Below are 15350 nucleotides of genomic sequence, written 5' to 3' on the forward strand. Positions count from 1 at the left end.
TGGTGGTGGGGGTCGTGGTGGTGGGGGTCGTGGTGGTGGTGTTGGGGGACGTGGTGGTGGTGGTGGGGGTTGTGGTGGTGGGGGTCGTGGTGGTGGTGGTGGGGGTCGTGGTGGTGGTGGGGGTTGTGGTGGTGGGGGTCGTGGTGGTGGTGGTGGGGGTTGTGGTGGTGGTGGGGGTCGTGGTGGTGGTGTTGGGGGACGTGGTGGTGGTGGTGGGGGTTGTGGTGGTGGGGGTCGTGGTCGTGGTGGTGGGGGTCGTGGTGGTGGTCGTGGTGGTTGTGGTGGTGGGGGTCGTGGTGGTGGTGGGGGTCGTGGTGGTGGTGGGGGTTGTGGTGGTGGTGGTGGGGGTCGTGGTGGTGGGGGTCGTGGTGGTGGTGGGGGTGGTGACGGTTTAGCGCTGTCGTTCGCCGCTATTCTTGCGACGACGACGATGATGATGATGAGAGCCGCTCGCTAATGGGCGGGGGTGGAAAATGTGCCATTGCGGTGGGGGGGGTAATAATACAATAATAATAATTATTATTAAATATGAGAGAGAATAAAAAAGACCATTCTCCCGCGGTGTAACGGTGAGCACGCTGGACTTGCAAATGCACAGACGTCGAAGGTTGCATTCGACCTCCCGGGGCGGCAGTTGAATCCCCCCACCCTCCCTGCCACCCTCCCTGCCCCCTCCACCTCTGTCCACCCAGCAACGTGACTGGGTTCCCATCACAGCGAGTCCGATCGGCAGGTGGCGTGTGGTGGTGTAAATTGTCGGCGCTCCCACCTCTTCCCAAAATATATCGACAGCGTGGAAGAGTAGGCCAAACACACTCTAGAGCAGTGGTTCTTAACCTGGGGTGCACGCACCCTCTGGGGGTGGGAGATGCCCTTTTTGGGGGGGGGTGCGAGAAATGCCAGATTATTTTTGGAAGGTAAATCATTTAAACACAAATTATGCATGGGCACGAAAGTACAACTACTTTGTTTCATCAAACCTATGTACGTATTTGCATTCTAACACATTTTAACCATTGAGACGCACAGGGGTGCAGGCTGCAGTAGAAGGTTTAAGAGCCACTGCTCTCGAAGGACTGTCCCAGAGCGCCCTCTAGCGGAGGCCTCTTCCGTGAGCAGTGGCGCGAGCTGAGCAATTGCAGGGCTGCGCCTTTAACCCTCGCAAGTGCGAAAGAACGTCCGGGCAAAATCCTCCCTCTCTCTGCCGACGGACGCGGCCTCCGGTTGCGACCGTTAGTTGGAGCAACCCCTTTGCATCCAGAGTTCACATTTCAAAGTTGCAACTCACGCAAGCACGGAGCCGCAGAATGTTTGTGCGGAACTTGAATCGTGCCGACGGGACGCCAGATATTTTATGGCAATTAACAAAGCCAAGCCACCAGGCAAGCGGGCGACGTTGCAAAGTTATTTTACATCCTGCCGAAATGTCATAATTACGGGCACTTTCAAAAAATGGACGAGCAATTTTCTCAAATGTGCACGGTCAATTTAAGTTTTTTTGCCCGTCTGGCTGGACATTCGGGATATAATTATTTACCATCCCAGCAACAGAAATTTGCAACGACAAAAATAACGATCCAGCTGAGATTCCGTGCCTGGCCCGTAGCTCACTTGGTTGAGCAGAGCCCGAAATTATCATTGTCAACCTAAATCATCACCCTCATTATTGATGATGCTAATGGTGAGGCTGATCGTGATGATGATTAGCATCATCAATAGCAACAGCAGCATCGGCAAAAGCAGCAGCAGTCATCATCATCAATAGCAGTATAAACAACATCAACATCATTATTTACATCGTCATAATCTGGATCATCAATCATGTGCATCATCACCAGAATCGGCATCGTCACCCGATTATTCATCATCTGCACCATCAGCCAACTGAATCTGCACCACCGTGTGCTGTTTTATCATCATCTGATTTACCTCCAATTAGCACGGTCGGCCACGTACGGTGCGAAAGTTCAACACACACACACACGTAACCATCTTGCATCGTTATCTACATCGACCATCTGACTCACCATCATCACCATCAGCTCCATCACCATCAGCACCATCTGCATCACCCCCCCCCGGCACCCCCCCTAACTCGCTCCCCCCCCCCCCCCCCCCCCCACTGGTGGTCGGCGCTGCGTGAAGAGGCATCGGCAGAGCGGACACATTGTCCCAGCGAGTTAAAACCCGAAGACACATCGTCGTCATCGTCGTCATCATCGTCGTCATCATCGTCATCGTCGTCATCATCGTCGTCATCGTCATCGTCGTCATCATCATCGCTTGCATATTTCAGAACGTTCCCAAGAGAGTTTTCAGGTAAATGCGTCGTTTATTCGGTACGCGGTGAACACGTTCAAACGGGGTTTTCATGAAATTAAAATATATATGTACACTTTACGTATAAAAACACACGAAAAAATACGAAATGAAAAAAATCCGTGTACATCCATAATAGAGGTTTTTTTTGGGGTTAGATCGCGTAAATATTTAAATGTGTCGTTAAAACCCGCCACCGCCCGACACAGCCAACTAGTTAGTAATTAAAATAAGGTTGGCTGTGTCGGGTAGTGGCGGGTTTAACGACACATTTATAAATGTACGCAATCTACCCCAAAAAAAAAACTCTATTATGGATGATATTGTTCGCGAAAGCCCGCTACGTGTGAAACTATTACGTGTACAATTTCACAACTCATATTTGATCTCTTGTATAAAGGTGTCAGTTTTTGTGCCAGATAAAAGGGTAAAAACCTATTACTATATCTTGTTACTGGCAAAGGAGGTCTCATAATATAAATGCTCACCCCGAGCCCTCAATACTCTGATGGTGCGCTGTTTTTGAGTTGTACGCCTTTTGGCGTCTTCTGGTCCAACACCAGTGGAGACTGGGCTCTAAGAAAAGCCGTCTCGGGTGTGGACCAATCAAATTCAAGGACAGTGCACATCATTATCAGAGTTGTCTTTTTTGTTTGCATTTTGACTACTTGTGTTGTGGATATGGCAAACGTGATCCCTTGTATAAAGGTGTCAGTTTTTTGTGCCAGATAAAAGGGTAAAAACCTATTACTATAATTTCACAACTCCCCCCGTCCCCCAACTTCGGCCTTTTGCCGTACGACTCGGGGCTGGGCGCAAGGCGAGCGGCTGCTCGTGGCCGAGCACTCTTTAGCCCCACATTCTCGTGGGCCGACGGTCCAGATTTCTGCGGCGGCGCCTCTGCTCGGGCGTTTCGCGCCGAACAGGAACCAGGCGAATTCTTGAAACGCCCTAACGTGACCCGACAATCACCCCCAAAGCCGCACGCGCCCCGTCTACCACGGGGGTCCTTTCCCAACGGCGACCCCCTCGCTTTGGCGATGCGGGGAGATGGATGCGTCGCTGTCACCGTGACCGCATCAGCGACTTTATTTGCAACTAGCAGCCCCTTGGAAATCCGCTGCTGGACGAAGGCCCTTAACAACACACCACTGCGATCACGCTGGAGTGTATGACTGTGATGGGAGACGGGGGGGGGGGGTGATCAGGAGTGGTTCGGACGTTGCACACAGCTGATATTAGCTACCGACAGGGTTCGTGGTGCAGTGCGCTTACCGCTGCACCGCCACTCCGCCCCACTGAAGCAGCAATGAAGTTTAATCCCAAGCTGTTGACCCAGACTCGCGAAAGTAATCTCCGTTTGCAGAGCCTTAACTGGGTTGAGAATATTTATATATTTTGAAACCTCATTGGCAATCATGGGAGAACTTCACGTCTTAAGAATATAGATGCAAGTTGCAGTATAAAAGTTATGCGTTAGAAATGCTTCATGAACCGTACCGTGCTGTTCGCAGTGAACTTGGAGCGTTGCAATATGCTTTCCGTGAAAAAACTGTGAACGTTATTGATGCGTTTTGCCAAACGTGTGCTCTTAAAGTCTTCCTTCATCCCAGAATAATAAAATCCACTTCTGCGCATCTTGGCGCCGAAACCGGGAGGGAAAAAAATAACTTAGTGCATTTATTGCAAATAAGGCTCCCTGCAAAATGTAAACCACAGCACAGCAAATTAAAAATAAACACCGTGGCAAAAAGCTCAACGTGTTGCGCAACGGCATACAGGCTCAGCGAGCGATCCAAATCTTAAAGGCGCCTTCGCAACGCTCCGATATTCCTGAATGACGAGTGCCACGCGGACGGTGAGGGCTGCTGATCTGGAGCTCAGACCGATTCTCATGGCCGTGTGGGATCGTCACGAGGCGTGGTTACTGCTCGGCGATAGAGACACAAAAAGCGATGACATCACTGGCCTTAAGAGCAGCTGGGCACGTGTCGCCTCTACGGCTGACGAAGGCCCGCAGGTTTGGTATTGGTCAGATCGGGACTGAAACTGCTCAGTTGTTAAAACAATTTATTGTCTAAGTTGCCATTCCAGAATGGCCGTGCTGTCGGTGCCCTGCCAGCAGAGGAGGAATCAATTGTGAACTCTCACAGGGAGATGCAACCTGCCATGTGAGAGAAACCATCCACAGAAGTGGATATCAAAGAACACCTTCTGAAATCCCTGAAGGTGACCTCTTGACACGCACGCACGCACTGCGGCGCAGCACTTTCCCCATCTGCCCTGCGAAAGAGTCGCGCTTGTTGCAGAGGGCCAAGCCATTTTCTTATTTGTTAATTTCTCAGAGCTGGCATTTCACCGAATCATGGCGCAGAACCAAGTTTAACACGAGAGCTTTGCGCGCAGTCATTGGTGACCGAGGTGTCAAGACAGTCAACTCAATGCACTTGGGGAGCCGGCATAGTCAGAAAGTTGCCTGCATTCACAGCCAGTGTCTCTGTGGTGCCGGCCTAGGGCGCGGACCTCCGACCGACCTCTGACCGACCTCTGAGCCACTTAAACTGGCCGGGCGTTTTAATAAAGATTGTGTTCGTGCCCGTGCAACACCTGAGCCCAGCACACGTGTTTCCACGGAACTCCTGAAACGATCAGGTCTTTTTGAAGCCACGCCTTGAACCTGATGGCACGCCTCACAGTTGTTGGACGTGCGCTGACTTCGGCAACAAAGTGCAGGTCTCCCCTTGCAAAAGCGGTTAAAATTAGCACCAGAGTATAGGCCGATACGATCACTCTTAATAGACGAAAGCACCATAGTTCTTGCAATGACGACGACGACGATGATGAAGTTATGAAGAGGATTACGAGGCAGGAACAGCACCTGGAAGAAGAACATTTGAGCACGGTTATAGCACAGACCACGGCATGAAGCAAATGGAGTCACGAGCGAGTCGATGTGTGCAGAGGAAGGGCAAGGCCATATTTAATGCTGTGAACTCATTATTTCTTGGCAAAGACTCCTAATCACAGCTGTGATGACAATCGCCTGACGTCCGTCTCTGTAAACATTCCTTTTTTCGTTTTCCGTACCCGTGCCAGATGTGAACATGCCCGCTTGCTCCCGGCTTATAAGTTTTGTTTGCTGAAGCTGTAAATAATAATTATGGAACCCCCTTTGTAAATGCGCAGCTGGAGGCAGCCCCACACAGGCAGCCCCACACCGTGCGGTTCAAGGGTCAGGGGTAAGCGTGGGTTTGGTGAAGGCTGGGAGGGAGAGGCAGTTCGCTTGCACGCGCCTCCATCAGTTTGAGTTTTGGCCGGGAATCAAACCCAGGTCACTGGCTCTGGTCCCCTTGTTCTCCGTACGGCTGAAGTTGGTGTCGACCAACCACCGTGACTTTCCATTGCGTCGGTTGAGTCGGACGATTGCGTCAGGAGTAGCGGAGTGCAGTGCGGACCCGCGACTTCAAGGTGAGGATATATATCTCAAAAACACATATTCAAAATCTTTTAATTGTTTTTATTTTGCCAGGTAAGGCCCCACTAAGCTATAAGGCTCTTTTTCAGGAGCGACCTGGCCATCGCCAATGATCGCTCAACAAAGTCGCTTATCACGTGGAAATTTATAGCAGCCAAAATACTGATTCTAACTGTGGATGGGGGAAATGTGGAGGGGGAAAACCGGAGGGCCCGGAGAGAGAAAAAAAAAACTTATCTGGAGCTACAGGATCTAGGACCGTTTAATTTGCAGCGTTGCCTCCTCCCTGAATTAATCGAGCGGCCCGGCTAAGCAATCGGGCGGCTGACTGGCCGGATGAGCGATCGCAGTTACAGGGCGGCCTCGGCGCCGGGGTGGCTCGCAACAGCCGGAGACTCGGTGCCGGCGCGCCGCACCAGCTGTTGCGGGCAGCGCCGCACCGAGTCCGTCGCGGCTGCTCCGGGCACCTGCCTTGGAGCGGAGGGGCGGGCATCGGCTCGGGCAGCGCACTTGGCCGACGCCGGGCGCGCTCACAAACGGCTTCGTCCGCTGCGGAGAAATATCTCCTGCAGTGGATTTGTTTATTATTTTTTTAAAATATATATCGCTGCAGGAGCCCCGAACTTTTTTAACTGCCACTTGGAAACGCTATTTTTTATTCATGCAGTTTCAATGTTATTGTTTTATTCATGCAGTTTCAATGTTAACCGATGGAAAAGTTCTCCCCAACAATTTTCAAACGTTTTACGTGTGTGTGTGTGTGTGCACCTGCGTGCTATTTTGAGGGGAGCGGTGGTGCAGGTGGTTCAGCGCGCTGCGCCATGAACCTGGCGGCCCGGTTCTATTCCCGCTCATGGCCAACACCAGTGACGATAATCTGAACCGGTCTCGGGCCTCCCCTAGGTCGACTCAGCCTTAAATGAGTACCTGGTGCGATGTGTAAACACCGTCACTAGGGAGACAAAGGCGGCCGGGCGTGGTGTTGGCCACCCACCCCCTCGTGTGCCGTGCCGGCCTTCATAGGTGCTCGCTAACAGCACTTGCCCCTACAGTCTGTAGGCTAAATGGGGGATCTTTGTTATTTTGTGGGTATCGGTGGTGCAGGTGGTTCAGCGCGCTGCGCCATGAACCCGGCGACCCGAGTTCAATTCCCGCTCACGGCCCACTCTTAAAGGGAGTGCTCCTAATCTCAGCTTGTTACCTGTATAAAAGGCACCTGTCCACAGAAGCAATCAATCAATCAATCAGATTCCAAACTCTCCACCATGACCAAGATCAAAGAGCTCTCCAAGGATATCAGGTACAAGATTGTAGACCTACACAAGGCTGGAATGGGCTACAAGACCATTGCCAAGCAGCTTAGTGAGACGGTGACAACAGTTGGTGCGATTATTCGCAAATGGAAGAAACACAAAAGAACTGTCAATCTCCCTCAGCCTGGGGCTCCATGCAAGATCTCACCTCGTGGAGTTGCAATGATCATGAGAACGGTGAGGAATCAGCCCATAACTACACGGGAGGATCTTATCAATGGTCTCAAGGCAGCTGGGATCATAGTCACCAAGAAAACAATTGGTAACACACTACGCCGTGAAGGACTGAAATCCTGCAGCGCTTGCAAGGTCCCCCTGCTCAGGAAAGCACATATACATGCTCGTCTGCAGTTTGCCAATGAACATCTGAATGATTGAGAGGACAACTGGGTGAAAGTGTTGTGGTCAGATGAGACCAAAATGGAGCTCTTTGGCATCAACTCAACTCGCCGTGTTTGGAGGAGGAGGAATTCTGCCTATGACCCCAAGAACACCATCCCCACCGTCAAACATAGAGGTGGAAACATTATGCTTTGGGGGTGTTTTTCTGCTAAGGGGACAGGACAACTTCACCGCATCAAAGGGACGATGGACGGGGCCATATACCGTCAAATCTTGGGTGAGAACCTCCTTCCCTCAGCCAGGGCATTGAAAATGGGTCGTGGATGGGTATTCCAGCATGACAATGACCCAAAACACACGGCCAAGGCAATAAAGGAGTGGCTCAAGAAGAAGCACATTAAGGTCCTGGAGTGGCCTAGCCAGTCTCCAGACCTTAATCCCATAGGAAATCTGTGGAGGGAGCTGAGTGTTCGAGTTGCCAAACGTCAGCCTCGAACCCTTAATGACTTGGAGAAGATCTGCAAAGAGGAGTGGGACAAAATCCCTCCTGAGATGTGTGCAAACCTGGTGGCCAACTACAAGAAACGTCTGACCTCTGTGATTGCCAACAAGGGTTTTGCCACCAAGTACTAAGTCATGTTTTGCAGAGGGTCAAATACTTATTTCCCTCATTAAAATGCAAATCAATTTATAACATTTTTGACATGCGTTTTTCTGGATTTTGTTGTTGTTTTTCTGTCTCTCACTGTCCAAATAAACCTACCATTAAAATGATAGACTGATCATTTCTTTGTCAGTGGGCAAACGTACAAAAACAGCAGGGGATCAAATACTTTTTTCCCTCACTGTATCTCTACAAGTCTCTACGTACCTCTACGAGTGTCTAGTATCTCTTTGAGTCTCTACGTATCTCTACGAGTCTCTATGTATCTCTACGAGTCTCTATGTATCTCTACGAGTCTCTATGTATCTCTACGAGTCTCTATGTATCTCTACGAGTCTCTATGCATCTCTACGAGTCTCTATGTATCTCTACGAGTCTCTATGTATCTCTATGTATCTCTACGAGTCTCTATGTATCTCTACGAGTCTCTATGTATCTCTACGAGTCTCTATGTATCTCTATGTATCTCTACGAGTCTCTATGTATCTCTACGAGTCTCTATGTATCTCTACGTATCTCTACGAGTCTCTATGTATCTCTACGAGTCTCTATGTATCTCTACGAGTCTCTATGTATCTCTACGAGTCTCTATGTATCTCTACGAGTCTCTATGTATCTCTATGTATCTCTACGAGTTTCTATGTATCTCTACGAGTCTCTATGTATCTCTACGTATCTCTACGAGTCTCTATGTATCTCTACGAGTCTCTATGTATCTCTACGAGTCTCTATGTATCTCTACGAGTCTCTATGTATCTCTACGAGTCTCTATGTATCTCTACGTATCTCTACGAGTCTCTATGTATCTCTACGAGTCTCTATGTATCTCTACGAGTCTCTATGTATCTCTACGAGTGTCTACGAGTCTCTATGTATCTCTACGAGTCTCTATGTATCTCTACGAGTCTCTATGTATCTCTACGAGTCTCTACGAGTCTCTATGTATCTCTACGAGTCTCTATGTATCTCTACGAGTCTCTATGAGTCTCTATGTATCTCTACGAGTCTCTATGTATCTCTACGTATCTCTACGAGTCTCTACGTATCTCTACGAGTCTCTATGTATCTCTACGAGTCTCTATGTATCTCTACGAGTCTCTACGTATCTCTATGAATCTCTACAGGACGGAACGAACTCGACGGTTTGATCCCCCCCCAGCCCCCCCCCCGCACCTTGCGGGGTGAGGCGGCATGCCCGGACGCAGCGCTCCTCGCTGTCGAAGCGGTTCGCGTTGCCTCCGCAGCCGCCGTAGATGAACGGCTGACACTCGTCCTCGCGCAGGTGGTAGAACCACCGCACCGCGTGCTCGTCGCAATCGCCCTCCGACATGGGCAGGCGGCACGCGTCTGCGGAGACGCGCGACGGCGCGGGCCGGGGGGGGGGAGGGGTAGGGTGATGGTGGGGGTGGGGGTGGCCCAAACGGGCCCAAAGGGACGGCGGTGACCGGCGATGTTGGTAACGAGTTTACGGGAATTGGCGGCAGACGCATTTGTCGGCGAAAGTGTTTTTTTTTCTTTCTTCTTTCGTTAAACAATTTTTTTTATTTTATTTTACCAAGTAATGCCCACTGAGCTGTATAGCTCGAGGAAGTGGCCGATATCATGACGCGGCAATGTGTAGCAGCCAAATACTCTGAACGCGTCACGTTGATCCACGTGAACACGGGGAGAGAGAGAGAGAGGCACGCAAACTCGAAATATACAACAGGCGTCAGGGTCGGGATCGAACCCACGACCTCCTGCATACTAAGCGAGGTAGTTAACATCTCATAGCCACCACGGGCACCCCGTCTTAGTCACCCCACGACGCCGACCGTGGGTGGACAGAGGTCCCTGAGCGCTACCTCAATCTCGCCGACGGCCGCGGGCGCGACGAGAGGACGACAAAAAGTGAATGAGACTGAGAAAAGACGCGGACGGAGGATGGTGGTTTGGGGGGGGGGGGGTGAAGAAAGTGCCGGCAACAGTGACTGCATCTCACCTCGCTCGCGCAAGAACTGCAGCCTCTGGGAAATCTCCGTGCTGTTCCACGTGACCTTGGTGTCCGCTGAAACGACAATTGGATAGCGCTCCGTACATCCAGGATTGTGGCGGCATGATCACACACACAAAAAAAACTAATTTAACTTTTTAACAGGTAAGGCATACTGAGCTTTATATATATATTAATCAGAAGCGACCAGGCCACAAAGTGATAGCTGAACGAAGTGGCTTATCACGTGGAAAAGTTTCGCAGCCAAATACTCTTTAACGGACGTTTCTAAATGTGGAGGGGAAAACTGGAGCAGGAGAAACATTCAGGCGAACACGGGAAGACAGACATGCAAACTCCAAATATACAGATTTCAGGGTTGGGATCGAAGTCACGACCTGTGGTGGGATGTTAACTCCCTCGCCTGGTATGCAGGCAAGAACTCGTCAAAATCTCAGAAAATTTAAAGCAGCATGGGGAACGGATGCAGGGCAAGGGCCCATATCTCACAGAGAGGATCGTCCTTGATTTGAAACACATGGCAGTTTGACCAGCCATGGTTCAAGTCTCACTCGGCTGATGAGACACTGAAGGTTCAAAAACCTTTCCAGAGCTCGCTTGTATTGACCCAACGTTGATGAAATGATGAATCCCCAGAAGGCAGATTGGGATGTGTAAAATGTATATGTTTGGAGGGACAGACACGTGAAGGAAGCATATTATGTGCTCAGTCATTTTGTTAAAATGCATGACAAAGCTGTCACAGGCTGCTGCTGGGTTACGCGATTGGCAAACATTCTTAGTTTGTTGTCATTCCCCCGCACCTCCGATTAGCACGGTTGGCTACGTACGGTGGTGCGAATGAAGCTCAACGTAAGTACATGCAGCAGAGGGAAAGCACAGCCAGTGGGCTGACTTACGAACCTGAATACACGCCAGAGAGCGATGGCACTGTGATATGAAAAAAATAAGCTCATAGCTTTACCTGAAAAAATAAAAATAGATATTTTTTTGTGATTTGCTTAGCCTTTCCTATACTTTGCACTCCTATTGTGTTGTTGTATTGTTTGCTGTTGTAACGTTCTTGACCTGCCCCTACTGGACATCTGGGAGAGAAAAAAAAGAGCCTCATAGCTCATCGTATTCAAGACGGCTCTCGAGTTGCCGGCAACGCGAGAGCCGTCGGGCGGCCCTCCACGTTCAAACACCTTGCGGCCGGTGGGCGCCCAGCGCCGGCTGGGCCTCCGCGCCACCCCTGTGCGCCACCACCTCGGTCCGGAAGTGAGCGCCGCCCTCGCTGCCAGCGACGTGGTCCTTGCCGCCACCCGTGCCCATCAGTCGCCCGCGCCGGTAGTCCCCGTCCCGGTCAAGCACGCCAAGACGCCAGCCGCCTCCTCCGCCGTCTTCTCCTGGTGAAGGGAGCCGATGTCAACGGGAGGTTCTTGGCGCACTCTCCCAGTGGCCTGACCGCCACAGAGCAAGCTGCTTTCACAGCGGAGACTCTACCAACAATTACATTTGTAATAATGATGAAAATAATAATAAGCTACAGTCCCTGGTCTATGCGCTGCTGGATGGAGGTCTGTACACGCCATGACGGGCATGGGCGTGGTTTGATCATACTTCTCGTGACCGCAGGAACGATACTCAAAGAGTCAACTTGGAGTTTTCTCAACGATTAACGAGCAAGAGGCGACGCTCATTATCCAATCGCGGCCCGAAGGTGGTGGTGGAAACTCCACATTCCTATGGCGGTGGCCTGTTAATCCGTGGGACGAGCAGTGGTGACTTACCGCCGCAACTGTTTTTTATTTTATCGACCCCTCTAGCGAAGGCCCCGTTCCGCCAGGCATCGGCAAACGGCCGCAGTGGCTGCACCGTGAACGTTTTACTATCGCGTATACCGTTCACGTTAAAGCAATGACGTGATAAAAAGGTCCTACGTTCATTAAATAGATTTTTCGAATGTACATTTTATTCCGTCAGGCCCCTCTGGAACTTTAGCTTCTGGACACACGTCCCATTTCACCCCCTCCCGTCCCCTCCTTCTCCCGCCCCCTCCCACTTCCCACTCCCCGAGTCTTAAGTCCGTCTCTGGCTGCGGTGAGTCATGGTTCATTATTTCCGTGGCTGTCGTGGCATGGTGTCGCCAAGAGCAGTGGCCGGTGCTCTTAACGCAACGGCAGCGCCGCAAGCCCCGTACCTCCGCAAGCTGCAAGACACGCAGACAGAAGAACGCAACAAGGGCCGTGACTCAACGCCCGCGGCGATATTTACATCCGCCTCATTCATCTCAATCCTTTCATTCAACGGGAATGGCGTACACAGTTTTAAAAATACCATCGCAGCCCGTCGCTTATATTTTTAAATGCCACACGGACGAATAAAGTGTATTTCTGCAACCTGAATGTTCCGAAAGCGTTAGTTCTATAAATAACTATGGGACCCTTTCGCCCGTATCAAGATAGTGAATGATGAAAAACAAGGCTTTAGCATATTTTTTGGCTTTTTTTACCACAAGTATGCAAGGTTGCGCAGAAGGGACACCTCCGTAATTAGTGTCTATTTGGCATAGAACATCTGAACGCCTGTAATTACCTCAGAAAGGGTATAGGTATTCGTTTTCTATCAGTTTATTCTTTTGGTTAATTTACAAAACTGTGCATAAGAACAAAAGTCTCCTCACACAAGCGCACGGCTGAGATCATTTTTCAATGCTGCGATTATCGTGAGCGGGTCGCGTGAAACTGTTGCACGAGTAAATTGTTGACCGTGGTGACGTCGATAGTAATGATGGTGATGTTGTCCTTGGATTTAGCCAAACATCCCAATTCTGGAAGCACGTGACAAAGAGCCTTGATACTAAGCATTTATATTAGCACCACTACCAGCAGATGCCAACAGTCCCCAATAAACAGTGGCAAGCCCCACACAATTAAATGCCCCAAAACAATGACATACACACACACAGATGCACAGTTCCCCCGTATAGCCTTAACAAACTGCTGGGGCAAATGCTGTTATTGAGAATCAATGAAGGCCGGCATGGTGGGGGCTGGTGGCCAGCACCACGCTCGACCACCTTTGTCGCCCTAGTGCCGATGTTTAGACACCACACCAGGTAATCATTTGAGGCTGAGTCGACCTGTGGGAGGCCCTAGACCGATTCAGATAATTACCACTGGTGTTGGCCATGAGTGGGAATTGAACTCGAGTTGCCGGGATCGTAGCGCAATGTGCAGGCCGCTACACGACCGCTCCCCACACAACAACAACAACAACAACCGCCATTCGCCACTAAGTGGTGGTGACGTCACCACGACGCTTGTGCCAGGCTATGTGCACGTTGAGGCCACACACACGCACGTACCAATAGACACATGACTCTCTCGAAAAAGAGACTCGTGGTCCCGATGGGCTGCCACTTGCTTATCAAAATAAAGTGATCCATCTCTCTACACTTTCAAACCTTTCACAAATACAGATATTTTTTTTATTTAAAGCTTTCGTGACTGCAGGGATTCATATTCTTGGTTCTTTCGGTAAAGTCACGTAGAAGGGAAACAATAAAATAATACAAATATAAAACAATTTATGATTTTATTGTTTCCCTTCTACGTGACTTTACCGAAAGAACCAAGAATATAAATACAGATATGTCAAAACAAACAAACTTTAACTCGTTTCGCCAATTCATTTGGCGCTAACGAGTGAGACGCTCATAATAATGCACGGACACTAACCCTAGCAGAAGCAGCAGTGACATGTCGATCACGTTGAAGATCGCGCTCAACGCCAATATAGCGCTTCTCCCGTGCGTCGCACGCCCGGCCACTGCGGAGTGAGAACCCTTCACCTCCTCCGCTTCCTTCCCCCCTCCCACGCTCGGCATTAACTTTGGCCGTGAACGAAAACCGGGGCCCTGTAATCGGCGTGCAATAGAAGTCATTAGTCAGGGTCTCCCCCTCCGGATGCATTAGGGCGCTAATTGGATGATATTTAGCGAGCGGCACTCACGCATCAGTCGCTAATGGTGCCGGCGAGGGGCGGGCGCCTCTCGCGTCACGGTCCCCGCGAGCATCTCAAACACCCGCGCAAATTAACCCCCAACCCCTGCGCGCCCCGCCCCACCCCAGCGGGGAGAGCCGATGTCTAAAAGCCAAAACAATTATGGGCACGCGCCCCTGTGGCCCACGAGCCCGGACCACGCGCCGCGACACGCGTGTGCCCGTGCGCGTCAAGATGGGGGGCGGCGGAGGGGGGGGGGGGGCTGCCTGTCTGCATGCGCGCGCGCGTGAGCACGTGCATCACGCGTGATGTACGTGATGCACGTCCGTGCTATGTGTCTGTGCGTGTGTGTGTGTGGGGATACGTGGGTGTGTGTGTGTTTGGGTATGTGTGCTCAGGTACAGTGAGGGAAAAAAAGTATTTGATCCCCTGCTGAATTTGTACGTTTGCCCACTGACAAAGAAATGATCAGTCTATAATTTTAATGGTAGGTTTATTTGAACAGTGAGAGACAGAATAACAACAACAAAAATCCAGAAAAACGCATGTCAAAAATGTTATAAATTGATTTGCATTTTAATTAGGGAAATAAGTATTTGACCCCCTCTCAATCAGAAAGATTTCTGGCTCCCAGGTGTCTTTTATACAGGTAACGAGCTGAGATTAGGAGCACCATGGCCAAGACCAAAGAGCTCTCCAAGGATGTCAGGGACAAAATTGTAGACCTACAAAAGGCTGGAATGGGCTACAAGACCATTGCCAAGCAGCTTGGTGAGAAGGTGACAACAGTTGGTGCGATTATTCTTCTTTGGTTCTTTCGGTAAAGTCACGTAGAATGAGAATAAAATAATAAATTGATAAAATAAAATAACACAATAATATTCTCACGACGTTTTGGTCACAACACAAGTGGCCGAAACGTCGTGAGAATTTTATTGTGTTATTTTATTAATTTATTCTCATTCTACGTGACTTTACCGAAAGAACCAAAGAAGATGAATCCTTGCAGTCACGAAAGCTTTAAATCGAAAGTTGGTGCGATTATTCGCAAATGGAAGAAACACAAAAGAACTGTCAATCTCCCTCGGCCTGGGGCTCCATGCAAGATATCACCTCGTGGAGTTGCAATGATCATGAGAACGGTGAGGAATCAGCCCAGAACTACACGGGAGGATATTATCAATGGTCTCAAGGCAGCTGGGATCATAGTCACCAAGAAAACAATTGGTAACACATTTTTGATTTAAAGCTTTCGTG

At 50.1% G+C, this 15350-nt stretch overlaps 2 protein-coding genes across 3 annotated transcripts in view; both read right to left on the reverse strand.

Moving 5' to 3' along the window:
- Positions 1 to 2312: 2312 nt before the first annotated feature.
- Positions 2313 to 12082, reverse strand: LOC142931071 (early lactation protein-like). Its single transcript, XM_076074444.1, has 4 exons — positions 11294 to 12082; positions 10095 to 10160; positions 9287 to 9460; positions 2313 to 5197 (listed from the first exon to the last, which is right to left on the reverse strand). Exons 1-4 carry the CDS (start codon positions 11418 to 11420, stop codon positions 5178 to 5180), a joined length of 387 nt encoding a protein of 128 aa, XP_075930559.1. The 5' UTR covers positions 11421 to 12082; the 3' UTR covers positions 2313 to 5177.
- A 55-nt stretch (positions 12083 to 12137) lies between these two features.
- LOC116952812 (uncharacterized) overlaps positions 12138 to 15350 on the reverse strand; it is a 151999-nt gene continuing 148786 nt past the window's right edge. For both annotated transcript variants that reach the window (XM_076074443.1, XM_032972481.2), the window contains exon 107: positions 12138 to 12297. In XM_076074443.1, coding sequence (XP_075930558.1) covers positions 12257 to 12297 — 41 coding nt within the window. In that variant the 3' untranslated portion in view covers positions 12138 to 12256. The remainder of the gene's footprint in view (positions 12298 to 15350) is intronic.

Source organism: Petromyzon marinus, chromosome 48, assembly GCF_048934315.1.
Source record: "Petromyzon marinus isolate PM22_M1 ecotype Great Lakes invasive population chromosome 48, UKy_Petmar_22M1.pri1.0, whole genome shotgun sequence".
Taxonomy (NCBI): Eukaryota; Metazoa; Chordata; class Hyperoartia; order Petromyzontiformes; family Petromyzontidae; genus Petromyzon; species Petromyzon marinus.

Excerpts from the sequence above, each read along its gene's own strand:
- LOC142931071 (XM_076074444.1), bottom strand. The coding sequence starts at position 11,420 with ATGGGCACGGGTGGCGGCAAGGACCACGTCGCTGGCAGCGAGGGCGGC. Across the intron at positions 9,461-10,094 it reads GCAGTTCTTGCGCGAGCGAG|ACGCGTGCCGCCTGCCCATG; the intron begins GTGAGATGCAGT and ends GCGTCTCCGCAG. Across the intron at positions 5,198-9,286 it reads ATGCCGCCTCACCCCGCAAG|GTGCTGTTCCTGCCTCGTAA; the intron begins GTGCGGGGGGGG and ends TTCTTCTTCCAG.